The 21,477-nt window shown below is 45.7% G+C and overlaps 1 protein-coding gene across 2 annotated transcripts in view; it reads right to left on the bottom strand.

Annotated features, from left to right (window-relative positions):
- The window catches only part of GALNT16 (polypeptide N-acetylgalactosaminyltransferase 16), a 77,488-nt gene that overhangs the window by 35,783 nt on the left and 20,228 nt on the right, over positions 1-21,477 (bottom strand). For both annotated transcript variants that reach the window (XM_086749493.1, XM_086749494.1), the window contains exons 2-3: positions 3,178-3,353; positions 65-163 (exon numbers count right to left, since the gene is read on the bottom strand). In XM_086749493.1, coding sequence (XP_086605619.1) covers positions 65-163; positions 3,178-3,353 — 275 coding nt within the window. The remainder of the gene's footprint in view (positions 1-64; positions 164-3,177; positions 3,354-21,477) is intronic.

The raw sequence follows: 21,477 nt of genomic DNA, 5'->3' as shown, positions 1-21,477 counted from the left end.
TAACCCTCCACCAGCGCCCTTCCAGGCACCGTTGTTTGGGCCCAACACCCCTTGCTGATCTCACCTCTTCACCGTGCGGAGCAGGGTGGAGCGTGCCTCATTGTGGAAGGTGATGATGAGGCTGGTGGCTGGTAAATCTGCGTCATAGCGTACAGAAGTGCACCTGCAACACGGGAGAGCAAAATTATAAGCCAAACATTGTGCTCAGCAGCAGCCACATACCACATGCACTGCAGCAACATACCTAAAATTTCTAAAATAGGAGAGAATAATACACTAAAACCAGAAACAGCACAGTTGAGCTGCAGCAAGGGAGGCCTCAGCAGCCCCTGTACCAAGGTTGACAGAGCTTAAAAAGAACCGTGCCTGTTCAAAAGCAAAGTTTTGAAGCTGTGATAGCTAAACTCATGATGCTGCATGCTGAGGAGAGCACGTGGTTTTCATGGGGATCAAGGGTTCAATATCGTGGACTCTAGTCCCTGGACTAGTTACCTGCGACTCGAGTAAAATCTTGTTTATAGGACATGCACATGCTAAGGATACATGCAGCTGATACATCCAGGCATTGCTACATAAAGCACTTCAAATTCTTTGGACATTGGGCTTAAAGCAAGGGGAAACACTATTTAGTACTGTGATCTGCATCAGGGAGTTGCTGAGGTTCAACACTAATACCTCAGCTGGCAATGGAAGGCAATTCCACTCACCCTCCAATCTGACTTTGTAATGTTAGGTACATACATTCATTCTCAGACTCAAACCAAGAATTAACTCAGGATCAGCTTGCACCAGGGCTGCTCATACCCTGCGGAGAACAAGGATTCTTGGAGGAGAACAACTCACAGATGTGAATCCTGGGTCCAATTCTGGCAGATACTAGGAACGGCAAATTTGGGCTTATCTGTGCCTCCAGAGCATCCACCTTCTCAACTTCTAGCCAGTGTCAAACTTCCAGTCAATCTGCACTAATTCCCTGCCCTATGAAGAACGCACACCTGAAATTGTGGCCTGGTGTTTTTAACGACTCAAGGCCACATATAGACTGAATCCATGCTGGGAGGAATACAATTCAGTTCTTACAGCTGCTACTTGTACTCCCACATTTACTTACTATTTTTTTATGCTTATTACTAAATTGGTACTGTTTTTATCATCACATTCAATCCCACTAGTTTATGACTTTTCATTGTAATATTTTATTAAGGGGACAGCAGCTTCTTACAGTAATTTTCAAACGTATAAAGAAGCCTTGATAAAGACTAAAGTGGAAAACTTGAGATCAGACAGGAGACATACCACGTCTATTATTGCTCCAAAATAATTCCATGACACAATGCATATAAAATGTATTAAGGCATCAGGAAGTGGAAAAGCAGAAGATATTGGTTTATATGTTATTCGGGGAAGTCTTCCCAAGATCTCAGCTTTATTACAGCACCACAGAGGACAAGGACAAAGTTTGTGCTTTAAAGTTGGTCCTCTCTTTGCTTCGAATCAAAAAAACAGCTAGATGCTAGGTCAGAAGGAGCTTGTAGGATATGGAGTCAAGTATGCCCAAGCTCTGCTTGAGTGCCTGAAGAAAAGTGACATGTTAGTGATCTATTGACTCCCCACTCCTTAAATAGAGAGCCAGGTCCACTTGTGACACAAGAATGGGCCTTCCTCAAACTACATCTAACTTGTACCAGCTGAAATAAGTCCTCATCCTAAGCTGCCATCAGAGCAACCATTCCAATAATGCTACAAGACTAGTTACTCAAAACCAGCTCCCTCATTCCCAAACTGCCACTCCTGCAAAGGAGAGGCACATGGAAATAGGTTTATCTGCTCTGATTATACACTGCTTTGGACTCCCCATAGCTGAAGAGAATCCTTGCAAAGCTGGGGCTGGAACAGCCACATATTTCCAGGGAATCACATACATGTTCTTCATACTGAAGTGCAAAGACGAGGCTTTTCACCGTAGCCCACCCTCACTAAATAAAACCAGAACAGCATGCTTGGCATGCTACCACAGCTCAAAATAAACAATAATTCACCTTTGAAGTCAGCTGTTTTTAGGCCAGAACATGACAGCAGATTAACAGAAAATAGCAATTCTGTATGGCAAGGAGACTTGTCAGTAATGCAGGACACAGCACCACTGCCTCTGAATCACTAGGACGCCAGTCCCAAGTACTATGCCGAGGAACAGGAGCACAAGACTTTCATCTCACAACCAAGGTCCCAACTACTTGCATTCACCAAGTACCCTGATGGCTGTCACTGCTGGCAGGCTCACAAAGCTCCATGTCTTCTGACATCCCCTTCACAGTTTCAGTTAAGTTAGATGCCTGGTTTCCCATTCCCAGCAGCTGTGAGGTGTTGCTTTACAACCCTAGGTAGGGTCTAGGTGCAGCCCAGACAGACAAGCATTTCAGACATGGTTAGTTTGCTTCTATTTTTTCTTCATTGAAGTAGGCTGTTTTACACTACCCTATCACTAGCCAACCTACAGTTTCCAAGGTACAATGTGATCTTTTTGTACTCCAGAAAGTACAAAATAATCACCTGAGCACAATAAGCAATTTAAGGATGAGTTTAGTCAGCAGAATAAATTCACTCCCAGTGAAACAAGGACAGAACGATGAGCACTTTGCAATCCATGAAATATTCCCTACATTCACTTGTTAGTTTCATCCTCACCCCAGCAGCATTCATCCAAACTGTAATGGTCAGGCTGGAAAGAAGGCACCGAACCAGCTTCAGACAACCAGGGCACACAGGTGAGGAAGATCAGAGTAAAGCAAAGCAGCAACAAGGATGTACCTGGCAGCCAGGACAGAGGGTTACTGAAAAAAGTCATAAGTACAAGGAGACATGTGCAAAAAACAGCTGCCAGATGAGCAATCAGAGCTGCAATGGAGGGGCTGTGCTGAAACCCAAAAGCTGTAATAACAAGATGGTGCATGGACCTGGGAGAAGAGATGCTGAAAAAGCAAGAAGTTGGGGCCAAATCAGTCAGGGGTCTCTGCGTATGTGAGACCTTTCCAGATTAACCATGAAATACAGTGAAGTAACGGACCAACCGTGGTGAAATAAAACCATCCTTTGTCAACATTGCAGAACAACACAGGAGGGCAGTGGACTCCCCACACCAAGCAGCAGCTGTAGCTTGGAGAAAGGGCTGCACAGTACCTGTAGTGCCTGGTGTCCCGAATGGGCCGATCGCTGCTGAGCTTGTCGCTCTCTAGCTGGTTAAAAGCATGCTGGCGGTAGGGGTCTTCTCCGGCCTTCAGCAGCTTTGAGGACAAGTAAGCCTTTTCATCAAAAGCCCTCCGGCTGCTCTTCTCTCCTTGGGTAGCCCTTGTTATCTAGAGCAGAGACAACCATCAGAGCATCAGGTAGAGCAGCTGACTCATGTTTAGACACAAGTAATAAGTTCAGATGCACATACACTAAGGCAGGCGCAGGCCGTTTGCCACACATCTGGAAGTGACTCAGGTATGGGAGGAGGCAGGACAGGCAAGAGCTTGAAAAGAAAATCAGGAAACCCTCAGAGATGTGGCGTTATAATTGCTTTCTCTGAGGAAAATTGCAGGCGTCGCTATCCTTACCAACTGAGCTTGGGTAAAAGCTGCTTTCCTGATAACACAGGGAGAGCCAAATTCTGTTTAGCGCTTGTTAACGCAGAACATGCGAGACTGCAGGCATTTGGAAACCCTTCCAGGCAATGGGGGCTTGAGAGCAGCTTCCAGCCAATGTGGCTGAAACATAATATTTTGAGGAAGAACAGTTTCAGCCTTTCAGCAATCGCTATCACATACAAACACAGAGGCAGTTGATTTAAGACATTCCCCGCTGGACCTTGCCCAGCTTTGCCCAGTCTCACAAAAGTTGTGATAAAGCTGGAAACCGCATGTGACTGTCCCCAGTCCCCCACAAAAGCTAAAACACCAGGGCCATTGCTCTCCTCTCCTCATTTTCCTCTAGCTTTCCTAGGCCACGGAGTCAGTGCTATGTCAGCACCTGAAGAGCATTCACTGGGGCCACTGGGAGGGAGGATGGACACAGTCCTAGCCTGTACTGAACTCTTGGAGCTGAGATATCAGTTGGAAACAACTTAGAAACTGTAAAATTGTATTTATAAAGCAGTTGGGATTATTTATACGATAAAAGTAGTTTAACAAATTGTCTATGGTAGCCATTTGATAGACTAAATCATGAAGAAGCCATAAAAAGTTCCCAGCCTTGTACGAAGGAGTGCTGGAGCTCCCTAAAACTGCTCCCTAAAACTGCAGAAAAGGCAGATTCTGGCACATCCACATCTCATCCAAAGCAATGGACAGTCCCCAGATCTTGAGATCCTTCTGTGTAAAAGTTTGAATACCCTCTAATACTAAGCTTGATCATGCTTCTCCCTCTGCTATAAGGCTCCTTCCTAGGTGTTTTAGAGGGCAAGAGACCAGGGACCATTCCCCAATACCACACAGCATTTTGGCTGAGCCATCCTAGTGGGCTGGGAAAAAACTCAAGAGACCCAGGACCACAGCACTTTCCTGAAGAAGGAGAGAGGAACAAACATCTCCGCACCTTTCTCCGAGAAGCGCTACCTTGCAGTGCAGACAACCCTAAGAGAAGCAGACAGTTGGGTGAGACGATGGCAGATGAAATGCAGCATAGACAAGCACAAAATAATGAACATTAGAAGAAACAAATTTAACTACTCGTGCACATTGATGGATTTCAAATGAACCGTGACCACCGGGGTTACGGATCTGAGCATCCCCATGGACAGCTCAACGAAATCCCACACTCAGTCTGCTGAGATGGGAAATATAGCAAATAGAGTGCACTGCAAATGACACAGAGAAAACTGAAACCATCCTGAATGCTGGTAGGCAAAATCAGTGACAGCTCAGCAGCCATGGGCAGAACGCAAGTTTTGTCAAACTGGTCTCTGGAAAGAAGCTAATAGAGAAATGAATAGGAACCTAAAGGTGCATAAGGAACCTAAAGGTGCACAAGTAGGAACCTAAAGGTGCACAAGTCCACGGGACCTGATGAGATCCATCCGCGGGTCCTCAGGGAACTGGCGGATGAAGTTGCCAAGCCACTGGCTATCGTATTTGAGAAGTCGTGGCGGTCTGGTGAGGTCCCCGATGACTGGAAGAGAGGGAACATAACCCCCAATTTTAAAAAGGGGAACGAGGAGGACCCGGGTAACTACAGGCCGGTCAGCCTCACCTCTGTGCCTGGCAAGGTCATGGAGCAGATTCTCCTGGAAACCATGCTAAGGCACACGGAGAGCAAGGAGGTGGTTGGTGACAACCAACATGGCTTCACCAAGGGCAGATCATGCCTGACCAATTTGGTGGCCTTCTATGACGGGGTGACGGCATCGGTGGACAAGGGACGAGCAACAGATATCATCTACCTGGACTTGTGCAAAGCTTTTGACACTGTCCTGCATGACATCCTTCTCTCTAAACTAGAGAGGCATGGGTTCGATGGATGGACCACTCGGTGGATAAGGAGTTGGCTGGATGGCCGCACTCAGAGAGTGGTGGTCAACGGTTCAGTGTCCATGTGGAGACCGGTCACGAGTGGTGTCCCTCAGGGGTCCGTGCTGGGCCCGGCCCTGTTCAACCCCTTTGTCGGCGACATGGACAGTGGGACAGAGTGCACCCTCAGCAAGTTCACCGATGACACCAAGCTGTGTGGTGCCGTCGACACGCTGGAAGGGAGGGATGCCATCCAGAGGGACCTTGACAGGCTGGAGAGGTGGGCCCGTGCCAGCCTCATGAAGTTCAACCAGGCCAAGTGCAAGGTCCTGCACCTGGGTCATGGCAATCCCAAGCACAAATACAGGCTGGGCGGGGAATGGATTGAGAGCAGCCCTGAGGAGAAGGACTTGGGAGTGCTGGTGGATGAGAAGCTTAACATCAGCAGGCAATGCGCCCTTGCGGCCCAGAAGGCCAACCGCATCCTGGGCTGCATCAAGAGGAGCATGGCCAGCAGGTCGAGGGAGGTGATTCTCCCCCTCTACTCTGCCCTGGTGAGACCCCACCTGGAGTACTGTGTCCAGTTCTGGAGACCCCAACACAAGAAGGACATGCACCAGTTGGAGAAGGTCCAGAGGAGGGCCACGAAGATGATAAAAGGGCTGGAGCACCTTTCCTATGAGGACAGGCTGAGAGAGTTGGGGCTGTTCAGCCTGGAGAAGAGGAGGCTCCGGGGAGACTTGATAGTGGTCTTCCAGTACCTCAAGGGGGCCTACAAGAAAGATGGGGCAAGGCTGTTTAGTAGGGCCTGTTGCAATAGGACGAGGGGTAATGGTTTTAAAATAGAGCGGGGTAGATTTAGATTGGAAATTAGGAAAAAATTTTTTACAATGCGAGTTATAGAACACTGGAACAGGTTGCCCAGAAAGGTGGTGGAGGCCTCATCCCTGGAAACGTTCAAGGCCAGGCTGGATGAGGCTCTGAGCAACCTGATCTAGTCAGGGATGTCCTTGCTCCTTGCAGGGGGGTTGGACTAGATGACCTTTGAAGGTCCCTTCCAACCCTAACGATTCTATGATTCTATGATTCTATGAAAGGTTAGGACTATTCCATTTGGAGAGAAGATAAATGAAATGAGAGAAAATGTGAAGATGGGCCATAAAATTATACCTAATACAGCCAAGGTCAGCCCAATGCTTAGATTTCCCCTTCTTAGCATACAAGAAAGACGGAAATGTCTTTTCATAGGCAGGAGAGGGGAGGGAAGTGCCACTATTTTCAACACAAACTTACTCAACCACTGCACAACGAAGCTGCTGCATATGGACCTACCCTAGTGCAGGACTCCTGTAGGCACACTTCAGCAGATACTTTGTCTCCATTCTGCCCCCCCAGGTAGCGAGGGCCCTGCCCCACCGCCCCACCACAAAGGATGCCATCTCTCCACTGCCCCTTGTCCCCCCACCACCCCCCGCAACCCCCACCACCCTGGCATCGGCCGGGCACCGGCACGTCGCTGGGTTAGGGCAATGGCTCAGTTACCTGCATGGCCAGTTTCACAGCCTGCTGCCTCAACTCTCCTTTGAAACTATATTTTCAGTATGAGGAGGAAAATAATTACTTTAGCACTTTAGAAATTGAAATGTTTTTCTCCTTTAATTCATACTAGGTGTTTTGTCAAACTTAGCTTCCATTTCACTTTTTGCTCTTGCCCTAGAAAACAACACTGATTTGTAGCAAAAGCCCAGCTTATCATGCACCTTTAAATATTTTGCAGTCACTTGCTTGCCCTTTACTACTTCTCTCAATCTCTTCAGCCTGTGAAAAAGCAAGAGCTGGTTTCGGTTTATATTGCCATGAATGTAATGTAAAACACTGGAAGTAGCAACAAGTCCTCAGAAGCCATTTTGTCAGGGCACCACAAAGGCCAGGGGCTCCCCATGGCGGGGCTCAGAGCAGGGCCTGGCAGCCAGGGCCCGTCCCACCCTCCAGCTGGGGCGCTGGGCACTGGGGCAACTGGGCTGTGGGCCCACCTTGGCTGAGCCCATGACGGGGCAGGGGCTGACAGCCCCTGGGGTCCTGGGACATGGGCAGTGTGGAGGGAACCCCAGGGAGCTCAAATGGGGTCCTGGGCCATGGACAGGGTCAGGGGAGCCTCAGAGAGTGGGCAGGGACAGGAAGGCCCATCGGTGCCCTCAGGGCCATGACACATTTCAACTTGAACTATTAGGGGTAATTCCTCTAAATACTATGGTTCTTGCTATTGTACCATTGTACATTAAACTTAAAAAGTGGTAAAAGAGAACTGGGAATTAATTGTCTGTTAAGAACATTTCTCATTTTCATTTCAGTCACTATCTCTTTGTGCTCTGTTGGAAGAAGGAAAAGGGAGGATTGGGGGTGGGAGGAGAGTGACAGCTCAGAGGGCCTAGCTTCAGCTTCCAGACAGACAGCTAATCAACAGGTTATCAACGGGTAATCAAACAACAATCTGTGAGCACCAAGAAGATAACAAGGTAATAAATAGGAGCCAACTGAGATTTGTCAAGACTGCATCATGTCAGACCAACCTAATTTTCTCCTGTGATGGAGTCATTAGTCTTAAGGGTGTGGGGAAGCAGTAGATAGATACATCATGACTTTGGTAAGGTTTTTTATAGGGGCTAGTATGACATTGTCACTAGCAAGCTAGAGAAATAACAGTCTAGATGAGACTAATGCAGAAAAGGTGAAGCTGGCTGGAAAGCCAGCAGAATTACCAGCTGTTCACTGTCTGAGCAGACGGGCTATGGTGAGAGCACATCTCAGGGGTTTGTTCTGGATCCAGCTCTATTCAGTATTTTCATAAGCACCTTGGATATTGAGACAGAGTATGTTTATCAAGTCCATAGGAAATCCAGCAAAAATGTCAGAGACATTGGGGAATGAGATTAGAATTCAAAATTATCTCAATGCGCAGGGAAAAAAAAGTCTGAAAACAATAAATGCAATTCAATAAGGGCACTACAGACCTCTACAGTTCATCAGGTCCTGCTAATACAAAACATAGCAGAAACAGCAAGGCAGCAGCTCCTCAGAAAAGCCCTAGATGTTATAGCTCATTACAAAACACACAACAGCAATGTCACATTAAGAGAGGAGAGCAAACACCATCCAGACAGCTACGAACAAGCCTGGCAAAGTGAATACAAATCTTATCTTTAAGGACTGACTTGCTTTATCAGACTCTTTTCCTAGAATATAGATGTTTGACTACAGGACATTTATCACTTAACTGAAAACACACTTGACAGGAGCAACATAGGGTCTCTAATGAAGTAGTCAGTCCCCTGCCAAATCCTCTGAGAAGGGCAGACTAACGTCCACCTCCTCTTCCCTCTCCCTTCACATTAATCTCTCTCCCTGCAGGAAGTCAATATAAGCATGTATGACTTTGGATATATTAAAGGCACAGTATGTACAGCTGAGTGCAGAGTCAAGACTTTTACCACATCAACAGGACAGTTCACACCCATGTAAGTTCTCTGTGTAGTTACACACCCTGTATCCCCATGCTTAAGGCTAGAACTACAAGTGGGAGTTATGGGAGCGGAAGAGCCCAGTTCCTTCTGACTGATGCTCTGTGATAGACCAAAAAAAATTTGCTAGATGAAAGCAGAAATAAAGATGAATAGGCACTGGAAATGTGAGTGTCTAGACTATGGATTAGTGAAGTAGTTTGCACAAATGACGGTTTGTCCCAAATGTTGCTGAAACCTCCAACACAATTCACGTACAAAATTTCAGGAAATGCTGTAAACTTTCTGATCTCATTTCACCATTTCTCATTTTCACATATGCTTTTCCCTTTTTGTGACAGAACAGACTGAGTTGCTCTTCTGCTGTTGAAAGCATGTTCTTATTTGTGTTCTGACACAGTTCAAGAGACCAGAAGCTGCTTAAGTAGTGAATTTAACTTCATAAGCAAGGGATTAAGGGAAAGGAAGTAATGTCATGCATGTCTATGAAAACTTGAGAGCCTCATTTCTCAGCTAGCCCAGTGATATTCCTCTAGGCCCGATCACTTGTAAAATAACAAGGCTGTAATACAGACAGTGCCACTCGCCTCTGTGCATTGTCACTGTCTGCAACCAGACACAGGCATGCCAGCTCCAACATCGTGCAAACAGCCCCTAAAAACAGAGGAGTTGGGGACTTCAGGGTCCCAAGTGGTTTTTTTTTAACAGCAGGCTTGGCCAAATTCAGAAAGGATAACCATACTTGAGGGGTTATGAGGAATCATTACTTAACTAGTTAGGTATGCAAAACTCTCAAAGGTAAGTGTAACTAATCATTTTACAGATACCGTGAAATCAGTCCAACAGCAGTTTTATACAACAGGACGTATACTTTGCAGCTCTTGCATATCTTTATTGCAAGTGTTTAGCACTAGTACAACAAAAGGAGCAGGGGGCTGCCACGCTTCTCTTTTGCTTAAAGCTCATTTTCATAATTGTATCAGCTCTATCAAATCCCAGGACAGAAAAGCATCAATCACAAGCCATCCCCAGTAAGAGTCTTTCCCTGGAAAAACTAACTGACCAGGAAGATCTAATTGATGAACATGGACACAAAACAATCCAGGGAGTAATAACCTCACCAAACATTCCTCCCTCTCAAGGCCCCCTTTGATTGATCCTGCCGCCACAGCCTCCCGTACTGACACTGCCATGACCTCCAACCCTGCCAGCACCTCCCTCCCACCACCCCCTCTGAACCGGTTTAATGCCAGCTTCAGCCCACTGGACTGAGATACAACCTTGCTGCCTGAGCAAATCCTCTTCTCTCAGAGCAAAGGGCCGAGTTACCTCTGTAAACCACAGTGGAGCTACTGGGGCCCATATGATGTAACACTTTTCTCCATGGGCTTACTCCATTTGCTGCATATGCTGTCCCAGTGACCTGAAGACAAGTCCCAGAGGGGACAGGACAGCATAGCATCACCACGAGTAATCAGATGCTGGGGAGCACAGCAGTGCTTGGGGATGCTACAGAGCCAGGTGCTACTCAGCTCTGTAATCCATCTGCTGGCACATGGATGGGCTATGAACGGCACGGAGTGCAGACAGAGCAGGGCTGAGAGCTGCAGCAACTCCCAAGAAATTCCCAGGAGATCCTGCTTGCCTAGGGAGCAAGCTACTCTTGACGGGCTGAACTTGCAAGATATCGTCTCTTGAATGCCTGTTGCCAAGAGCATTTGTTTTAGAGGGTGTGTTGCATTTCCAGTTAGGTTTAGAAATTCCAGTGTGCACATGGCTCGTTATCTCTCTTGAAATCGTTTGTATACTTCCCTGAAAAAATGGCTCAAAATATTCTAAGAGAAAACACTGTGCCTGACAGCACAGAACCTATTTATCCATCCTTTGTCTAACTGTGTAAAGCATTTTAAAAGTGGTTTAGGAACCATGCTCTTACAGAACTTCTGTTATGAAATGTTAATAAAAATTACCACAGTTAAATAGAACCATCTCTGTTCTTCAAGAAGTGCAAGTGCTGACAGAGGAGCTCAGAGACTGATTTGAATGTTTTCTTTGTAGTTCGCATAAACTGGAGTAATACAATGGAAACAGTAAAGCGATTTGAACTGACTGGTTCCCACAGCAACTAATTGGTCTACTGCCATCAGCACTGGACAATCTTGAGGTCTGCTTCCAGTTCCAAATCAGGCTGGAGAGACCAGTGGTGGGCCTCCAGCAGAGGCTATTTTCAACGCCCTCTGAGACGAGGCCCAGGTTGCCAGTTCACAGCGTTTCTCCAGGCCCTGTGACAGAGCCAAGGGATGGTGGGAGTGAGAAGCAGGGAAAGACTCCTTGGGCTTGGTTTCCAGCACTGCTGCTTGCCCAAAGTGCCTCTCCACCTCCCTATTCTTTTCCACTGTCTCCTGGCATTTATTGCCTTTTGTGCATGCAGAGGCAACTCTGCCAGTTCTGCAAGACTGCATCTCCGCTCTCTTCTGTTTTAGCCCTGAGAAACCCTTTCTCTCCATTCCTGCACCATGACTAGGAAGTCATGGGATTCCACCAAAGATTTTCTAATTTGTTCTTCTCTTCTTCCCTCATAGTTTTGCCAAACATTGAGCTGTTGACAAGGAAAGTGTCCTCAAGCATCCGGGCTGAAAAGGTGGAAATCCTATATAAGGCAAGAAAGGAGGAACAATTATTTTTCTGTTTGGTTTCCACAGCAACGTTCTCCCCACACCCATCAATTCTTGGATGCAACTTTCAGAGCCTCCTCCAAGAGCCACAGAAAATGGCACAGCGTTGTCCATGTTATTGCCTACAGCCTGGATGAGGTGAATATCACACTCTCCTGTGACGTCTGTCACAAGCAGACATGGGTTTTCAGTGTGAAAAGTTTAGAAACAGGATGTTGCTGACTTACAGGTCACAATAGTGTGTTAATAAACAAGGCTTGGCCACTACCTTTCAAGCAGACTTGCCATGGTTTGACAAGCTGGTCTTTTGGGCAGTTTTGGAGAAGAAAGTGGGCAATACAAGAGACTAAAACAGTGCAGGGGAAGTTTGCAGGGGGAGCAGAAAAAAAAAAAAACACAAAAAACCAAGAGCAATTAAGTTACTACCTCTGTCTATCTCCAGCAGTCGTTCTCTGATACACCACTACCCTCATCAAACTTTTCAGCACATGAAAAGGTGGTGCCTGTCCTACCACAGTCCAAAGTCCTTGCTTTCATGTCTAAGAACTCACAATCTTGCTTCTGAGGCAGCCATGTGACTTCTGCCTAATGATCCTATTTAGCCATCTCTTTAGTAACTCTGTGGAGAACCATCCTTCTTGTGGTATTTCGTCCTGATTCTGCCTGTCCTCCTCTAAGGGAGGGAAGAGGTGCTTCCAGGAAGCACATCTGGATGACTTTGCCCAGATCCCAAAGGTATGCAAAGCAGCACGGGTTGTCAACTGGAGGACAGCCAAAAGTAACACACAGTCCACAAGCACTAGCACTACAGCACACATCAGCCTCATTCATTTTGCAGACAGCAGTCCTAAAGAGTGTGGGGTACACTCTGCCACACTGGTTATATGAACTCAGCACCGCACTGCATGCAAACAAGTCACTTCCAAAAGACTGGCCCAGCACGAACTAACCCCTCTCTGCTCCCATGTAAATTAGCAGTCCATGCATAAATCATGCCAACTTGGATTCCTCTCTGAATACAGTCCTGATGTATATTCATTGTAGAATGATAACCTGAGAAGCTGGAATTTATTATACAACCTCATATGTGACAGGTGCACTAAGGTATTGGTTATCATGCTCTACTGCTGGCTGATACAAGTATAGCATATATAGGTATAATATATAGCAGGAGATGACTTCTATAAAAGTATGTCCATCTTTGACCCAGATATGTAGTCCTGAATAGACCTTGAGCAGTTAACAAGATTCTGCAGAGTCTTCTGGCCCACCTGCCCAGAGGCAGGAAGACTTTGCCCATAACTGGAGGGAGGGGACATGATGCCCTAGGGGATCCTTCTAGTCTTTTGCTTTTAGGAGTGTTGAATAAAGCAAAGCAGTGGAAGCCAAAAGGGCTTCAAAGATAGATGCCCAAGGGCACTTTCTTCCAAGCAGCTCTGAGGAAATGAGGCTGCTCAGAACGGTGGAAATCCAGACCCCAGATGAGGTGAAGCAGTTGCCAAGGCCTATTCCTTCCCTCAGTTTGAAGTCTAATGCACACAGATGTCCATTATGCAAAACTGAAAAATTGCATTACAATTTTTGTTTTTAATATATTTATGGCATTCACATACATTGATTTTGTATAAACACCCACATGTTCAGACACACACACACATCTGGCTTCTGTATTCCTTTGATCTCCATCTCATTCCCTAAAGTAATTTTTTTCCTATTGGGCAAATTTTGTTGTGACATTTTTGCTGATCAAAACATTTATGCTTTTATATTTATCTTCAGGAGAAAAACAACTTGGAGAAAACCCTGAAAAATAGTGAGGGGATGGTCTTTAAAATTACTGAGTACCAGCATGAGAGAGATGAGGTCTGTGGGGTTATTCTTCCCTGGAAGAGCACTTGTTTTCCAAGCACACCTCTCTCTGTCTGTCAATATCCATGACAACGTCTGGTGTCAGGCAGAAGACAGACATGACAGCACACTGTTTGAATACCTAAGGGACTAGGCAGTTCATGCTGGCACCCTCACCAAAACAGCAGCATTGTCAAAAAGAGATCTCAATGGGTAGCAGGGGATGCAGTGTCTCTGAAAATGAAGGTTTTGTCACATGGACATGAAGCTGTGAGCATTCAGACATCTGTTTAGTACCACATAGCAAACCTTAGCAAAAGCCATCCAGGTTACTAACTGTATATAGGAATATTGCCCTGCTAAAGGCTATACATACAGTTTGTGTTTTGAGGTCCTGCTGAGTAAAAAAGGCACTATAGGAAGCTGCACTTCTTCCTTTGGAAAAACATCCTGGTCTTTGTAGACATTTAAATATGCAAAGAATGCCCCTGGTTTACAAGTGATTTTGAATTATTAAAACAAAGAACAAAAAGGAACAATGTTTTGTTATTTGTTTTCTAAGTGTTAGATGCTCGGTGGCCATTTAGGCATTACCTCAACCCTGATTTACAGCATCTAGATCATGGCAGACTGACATACAGCATTCTGTATCAAGACAGATGATGCCCTCATGACTACTGGCAGCACCTATGAAGCCAATAAGACAGTTCAAATGAGGGTGGGCTAGGTCTTCATTAAACCTTGCAGTCACATAAATTGTCTCTCTATGCCCGCTCTCCCACCTACACTGCCTGCACAGGCACAACCTGTGTTATGTGCCTCTCGTGCTGATGCACTAATCTATTCCCTTTATACTCAAGTGACCTACATTCAGCCTTTGCCTCCCAGTGAATCACAACTGTCTGGAGTGACAGATGCTGCCACAGATATTTTTGCAGAGAAGGAGAAAGCAACTTTAGACCTCATAAGCTGCTAATGTAGTCAGTGGTGAACTAGTTACCAAAGAGCTGAGCAGAGGTCAGCTAGCATGGAGGAGCCAGTACTGCTCACCTAAAGCATTAAAACATTTAATTATATTAAGCTTGGGGCTCATTTTCTTTGCCTTCAAGGTCACGCTGTAAGGGCTTGATGCTAAGGCAAGAGAAAGGAAGTTGAACTACCTTCTTAATCATTCATCCTCAAGAGTCAGAACTTTAAATGGAGATTAGAAGACTAAGACTAAAGTAGTGTGGCTTTACAACCAGCCAACATTCACACTCCACAGGAATACCGTGCATGTGCACAGCTGAGCCAGGAAGACAAGGGGACATTTTACACCCCCACCAGGGACAAACCCAGCCCCACAGCAGGAGGTGGGAATTTCTCCCCATCTTCCAGCAAGGAAGGATCTTTCCCTAACATGTTTTTGTTAGCAGGTCTTGCTCAGTCAGTCATGGTTTTAAACATTATCCAGTTCCACACCAACTCTGTCCTCCTCCCAGATTAAATCAATCACCAGATAGACCCTGTTACAGCCTCTCACTGATAGCTGCACCACGCAGGTGGGAGGCACGGCACGGCCTGCAGACCGAGCCTGGTGACAGACTGGCCTCAGGGAGTCACACTCTTGCCTTTGTGCCAGCTGGGGTACCGTTCTGCTCCTGGAGGCTGGCCCACCGCCCCAGAGCCTGCATGGAGTTTGTCTTCCCAGGAGATAACACCTGGGTAGGACGCAACCTTGACGAGTCAGGTGATTCACCACAATGCTCCATACAGCTCTTCCTCACATTAGCTTTTGAACATCACACACAAAGGCTTTTGGCAGGACCTGTTGGTTGGGAGTTAGCCAGGCCCAATATTAAAATGCAACTTGTCTGTGAACCAACAACAAAACTGGTGTTTAACAGAGTGATTTAATATAACTCCTCATGCTACCACCAAATCATGACCTGGTTTCTTAGAGAAGCTCAAGAATGACCTACAGCTCACAAAGTGGACTTGTATTTCGGAGGTTCTATCCCCAGGCACTGTACTGGTACTCCTGTAGTGACAATGGTGATGGTACACATGCATCCGTGATTCATTGCAAAAATGAGTCCTTCTGCACAAGACTTTGTTCACTCAGATACATCCTCTGCCATGCATTCAGCCCTGCGGCACGCAACATTGTCTTCTAGTAGTGGAAAAACTCATTCTCTATTTGTCAGTGAAGATTTGAGAACATCAAGCCGTTGGTATTTTGGTTAGCAGCCAAATGATATTCTATTTTAATTGATTAATTTTTCAGTTACTGCACTGCTCCAATTCCAGGACTCAGCAATCAATTTGAACTGACAAGACGCTCAGAGCTGCTCCTGCTTGGGTCTCCATTTGCAAAGGCATTTAATTCACCTCCCCAATAGCAAATTTAATCAAGGATGGTGCATACCAATGAAGAATCATGCAATGGGCTCATATATGCCTGTCAAATATGAAAAAAAAACCTGTGTTACACTATGCAGGCCTCTGTCATTCTAGACTTCAATTATTATTAATAGAGGCCTCCTGAACAGCCTCTCTGCTCTGCCATTTAATCACTGTCAACCAAGAAAGAGCTGGGCAAATAAGGAAGAGCAGAATCATTGAAGCGGGCATCACAAAAATACACTCAAGATAGGTACGGCCAAAACCACTGCTCATGGAACCACAGTTGTCCTCATGCCCAAAGCACAGTGGTCCCTCACACAGCCACTTGTCCCACTTTGCAGGTGCAAACTGCAGCAAAATAAAGTCAATGATCGCGATGACCAGCAAGGATCTTTAAAATCTCTGTCAATCCTCATCCAATACAAAAGGCAGACATCATCTGACTCCGCACACACAGTGGTCACAGTTCTGTTGTGAATCACATATTGTTGGATCATCTTGTAAAGATGCAACTCCTGGGTCATGTTGTTAGGAGAACTCACAACTTTTCTTTTGAAAGGATAATTTTTTGCTATCATAGTTGCAGAAGAGAAAAAGGTGGATACCTAGAAATTCAAAACCCAGAAGGTGAAGATAAAGAACATAAAACCTGATTTTCAAATCAAGTAACGTTTGAATGGTTGTGGTCAGTGATAACACAGCTACAAAAACCTTCGTCTATAGCTGGTTTTTGGCCTGGCTAAACCATATAACTGATCAGGCAGATTTTGGGAGCTCCTGGTTTTATTAAAAGATACATCTGACATTTTTCTCCACATATTCAAAGAGTGAGTTTTTGCCCAAATCTCACTTTCAGAAAGCTCCCAGAGCCCTGCAGTTGGGTCCCACTTTCCTCACACCACGCAAAGACTGCACCTCTGACAGCCTCCCCCCACCACGGGCGGCTGGCTCGCAACCCAGCCACCAGCTCAGCGGTTCCCACTCTGTGAGCAAGTTTTCAAATTAAGTTCATGCATGGGGTCATAACAAAAATGTGGCGCTCTGTTTCTGATAGCTGGAGCTGTAACCTAACCTTTGGCTTCCCAGAGGATTGTCGTGTGATTATAACCAATCCTGTCACGGAAAACAGTTTTCCCTTCTCAAGGTAAATCTGATTTTTTAAAAAAATTCTCCTCTTCCAAATTATGACAACTGAGTATAATGAGTAGGACTGAGCGATCTCCATTCACATCTTTGGGTGGTGACAGCCTGGCTACCTCCCAATGGGTAGGAGCACTGGGCAGGTGCATTTTTCACCACGCAGATTCATTTAACCAAAGAGAGTGCACAGCTCCAAAAAGCCATCTGTGCTGTGATAGTCAAAGAATCTTGCCTGGGCCTTCCTAAATATGAGTGAAAAATAAAATCTAGATACATTCAGTCCTGTCACAGCTCCATGAAAACCACAGGTTGCTCACCAGGATGAGCTCTGCTCGGTGAGGTCTTCTTGCTCCTCCCAGCATGAGGCATTGTTTGTGTTCAGAAGAACACCATCTAAAAATCTAAGTGTGCTGTAAATTACCAGCGAAATCCAGTGGCAAAATTCCCAGTGACATCAGCAGGACAGCATTTCAACCACAACAAAAATATAAACAGAGAGAAACACACGGATAGTGCTCATGGAGGCCTTAGTCTTCCACTAACTTTCCGTCATTCACACTCATGATTTTACTACAATCTACTGTAAAAGTCAAACTGCTTAACACACTGAAATTCTCCTTCTTCCAAATCTCTATTTGCTTAGAAAATAGCTTATGTTTAGAAACTGTTCTAACTAATACCTTGTTAAATAGCTTTCATTATCCAGAAGACAAATAATGTATAAATTTCTAGCTGGAGGTTGTGGGGGCAAGGTAAAGGTTAAATGCAATACAGCTTGTTAGAGACACGGAGCCCGTAACACAACTCATTTTCTCCCAAATAGAAAAAGATGTTGAGACATTCTTCACATTTCTGGCTCACTCTTGTGGGTTTTTGTATTTCTGGCTCCAGAATGGAACACGGAGATGAAGAAACACAAAGGAAATGTGCTGACAGGTTTGTTCAAAGTAGGTTTAAAAAAATTTCATAAAATCAAAAGCAGAGCTGTGATTGCAAGCATAGGGACAGACAGCACCAAGGATATCACAAAATAAACTTTAAAAAAAACCAAACCAGAAAACCAACCGCAGAAAAACTTGAAAGAACCAGTAGACAGGGAAAAAGATGTGGGAGGCCTATCCTTAAATGACAAAAGGTGAATGTGAAAGAGGAACTAACTTGTAACTCTGCATTACACAATCTGGAATAAGCATTTCTTACTATAGCTGGTTGGGTGTAAGAAGTCCTCTAAATAAAGAGCCTGAACACGGTGGGACTATGGCCACCAACACCCAGGCAGTGTATTCACCTGCGTGCCCTGTTTCTTCCGGCCAGTCGGTATCTGCACTGCAGAAAGTGGTCTGGCCAGCAACACATCCAACGCCAATAAAGGGCAACACTCTTTAGGACAGAAGCACCTCCTACTGAATAAAATGGTTTAACAGTTCAAATATTTTTGATTAGCACAAAGGCAGCTGTCAGTGAGATCGCTGCAGCCGCAGGGCGTGAACTGGAAGGCGCAGAGCAGCTCTCATGCCCACTGAGTAACGTGCGCTGCTCAGGATTCAGCCAGTTGCCAGGACAGCATTTTTCACTCTTTCTTCCTACTTAATAGATGTTCAAGCAACATGAGTTGCTCTGGCTCTCTGAAGCCAGCGATGGGAGATGTACCAAATTTCTACAGGAACATGTCCTTCAGGACTTTATCCACCTTAGACGAAGGGCACTTCACTGTCAATCAATATATATACGTATTACTTCATATAGCTCTCTCCTCTGCCCCTTCCCAAACCAATATTAAAGGCATATTTAAGGTTGTAGAGTTGAGCACTCAGCACAGAGGGCACTCCTGATGTACAATTGTCAGTGCAAAGCTAGTCCTACCACACATGTCCAGTACAAACATGAATTGGCATGACTGCACAGAATCGCATGCCAACATTTGCCCTGATGTTCTTCCCCTGCTTCCCTGCAATCACATGTGAAGCAGAACAGAAAAAAGTGGCATGCCAAAAGCATCCAGATCAAGACCTCAGTGTTATCTCACATATCTCTTAGCTTCCACTAATTTGAAGCCAGAAATGGCAGTCAGGAAGAATCAGCCTGCGACTGGGTCCCAAGGGGAGCTGGAGCAGCAGCAAGCCAGAGAGGTCCTTGCATTCCAAGAGGCAGATTCATTTTCACATGCACACTGTGCCAGGATCCTGTCAGGATCATCCCCCTGGGAGGGCTACAGGGAAACAAGACCTCTTTTAGGTGACAGCATTGCAAGGTCTTTTCTCCTCTTCAAAGCCAGGCCTTCTCAGGACAGGTCATCTTCTCTCCTAACATCAGCCTACACAATTATAGCGGGGTCTCCTGCATCTCCATAACTGCCCTAGTGGAAGCTTCTTCCCTTTTTCTCCTGCCCTGTTGCCCAGTCCTGCCATATATTTCGAGAGATGCTTGTGGAGGGGAAGATGGCTGAGTTACCAAGACGCTCTATGCTTTAAGGGGTGCTTTGGAAGAACCGGCTCCATGGCAGCCAGAAACTCAAAGCTCTCTGCTGCTGGCACCTCCCCTCCTACTTCACTGATTTTAACACTGCCCATAACATAGTAAAAACAAGAATTAAAGCAAAGCAAAACCCAGAACCACTGCACTAAACACCATGCCAGGGAAGAGGCTGAGCTCCCTTTGCCCTCTCTGAGCCCTGCTGTTGAACATGCTGCTGGAAGCTGCAAATGATACACTATATGCGAAATGAACTTGTCTTTTCCAACTAGTCAAAGGCCCCCAAAAACCTGATGAGAGGCCAAGGTGTCCTTAAACTCACAATGTAGGATACTCCAGCACCAATCCCATAATCAGCCACGTCTGCTCAGCCGTAACAGTGGTATGAAGTGCATTTGGCCCCTCATCTCTCATTGCCTGGGTGGGTAGCGGAAAGGCAACAACAGAGGCGCACCAACAGCCCGCAACTGCTCCTAGCCTGCCTCAAGCAGAGGGAGCAGTAGGTCTCATTTTTTGAAAGATCCTAAGGTATCATAAACCCACTGGTGTTTCCCTTTACAGCATCATTTCTGTCTCTGATTGCATATGCAACCATCAGGGCCCAGGCTATAAAGCCCAAGCCTGCAGCTGATACAGAGATCTGCCTGCACTTCTAGATGTTTGTTACCATAGCAATACCATAGTAATTTTCAGTTTGTTTTGTTGCTTTTATGTTTTTTTTAAAGCTAGGTTCTCATCCAGTGCAAACACAGCCAGTTCCCGGTTACGTGAAAAGGAAATTAATGCTCACAGCGTGCTGCAGATGCAGCAGGGTCTCCTACCTGGGAGCAGGGTGCTGAGGGGAGATGCTCAGCTCCTGACTCACACCCTACTCCGATGGCAGGGCTCTGCCCACTTCATTCACCAAAGCCATTTCAAATGCTTGCACCCAGCAAGGTGTAGGTAGCAACCTACCCACGCTGATGAGTACCATGCTGCTGTACCTCCCTGCCTCCTCAGGGAGCTCTTGTGATTAACTTTTCTCAGAACAATCATCAGATTGTTACGAGCATCCATTTTCAGCTTCTCCCATAACCAGCTCAGCCAAAAGCAGCTTACAAAACCAGCACAAATAATGTAAAGCCAACTTTAGACTCCTTCCCTAGAATCTACTTCCAGGGTCTGGTAGTGATGCATGTAAGCCTTAACACAGCTATCATAGGGGTGTTTTCTGCCGTATCAACATACACTGGTCAACAGCTTGGTTTTCAGCATGTCATTCATTGGCTACTCCAAAGGCTTTGCAAAAGATGAAACAAGCTCATTGCCAGACATTCACCCCCCATAAGTAAGCATAACTATCTGTGGTCATGTTGAAATTTAAGGATATCCAAGGGAGAATCTTTCCAGAAGCGGAAAGAAAGGTATCCTTTTGCAAGAAGCTTAAAAGAGCCAAGCAATTGGTATATTCGGGAAAGCTGACCCTTTAGCAACCAATGCCCCAACCGGAACGAGCAGAATACGAGTTTAGCAGCACACTCTTCATTAGAAACTAGCACTTAAGTTAAACAACAGAAGACCATCTCACAGTATCAAATCTTTGTAAGGTACATCCATCATAAAACGGAGCAATTTTTGCACACCTATCCTCCTGATTTGCTAGGACTGCACACAACCCATTTCTGTAGGCCGGTTTGCATAGGACAACTGCCTGGTACTGTTCCTGCAAATGGATAATCAGTCCTTAAACACAGGCAGTAGAGGTTTGTACTGCGATGCCAAAGGCCTGGGGTTGATATATATCTGTCAGCCATGCGGAACAACAGAATGAATAATTTTGTTAAAGGAAAGTAGAAAGGTATCTTTCAAAAGTCCACTGGTCTTTAATCATAGAATACGGAAGAAATTATGTTTCTTTTTGCAGTAAAGTAAGAGGTCTTCCTCACCAAAAGCAAAATTGTAGCGTGTGATGGATTG

Source organism: Chlamydotis macqueenii, chromosome 5 (genome assembly GCF_036417535.1).
Source record: "Chlamydotis macqueenii isolate bChlMac1 chromosome 5, bChlMac1.mat, whole genome shotgun sequence".
Classification (NCBI taxonomy): Eukaryota; Metazoa; Chordata; class Aves; order Otidiformes; family Otididae; genus Chlamydotis; species Chlamydotis macqueenii.
The sequence above is the reverse complement of the archived record's forward strand: the minus strand, read 5'-3'. Positions and strand labels throughout refer to the sequence as shown.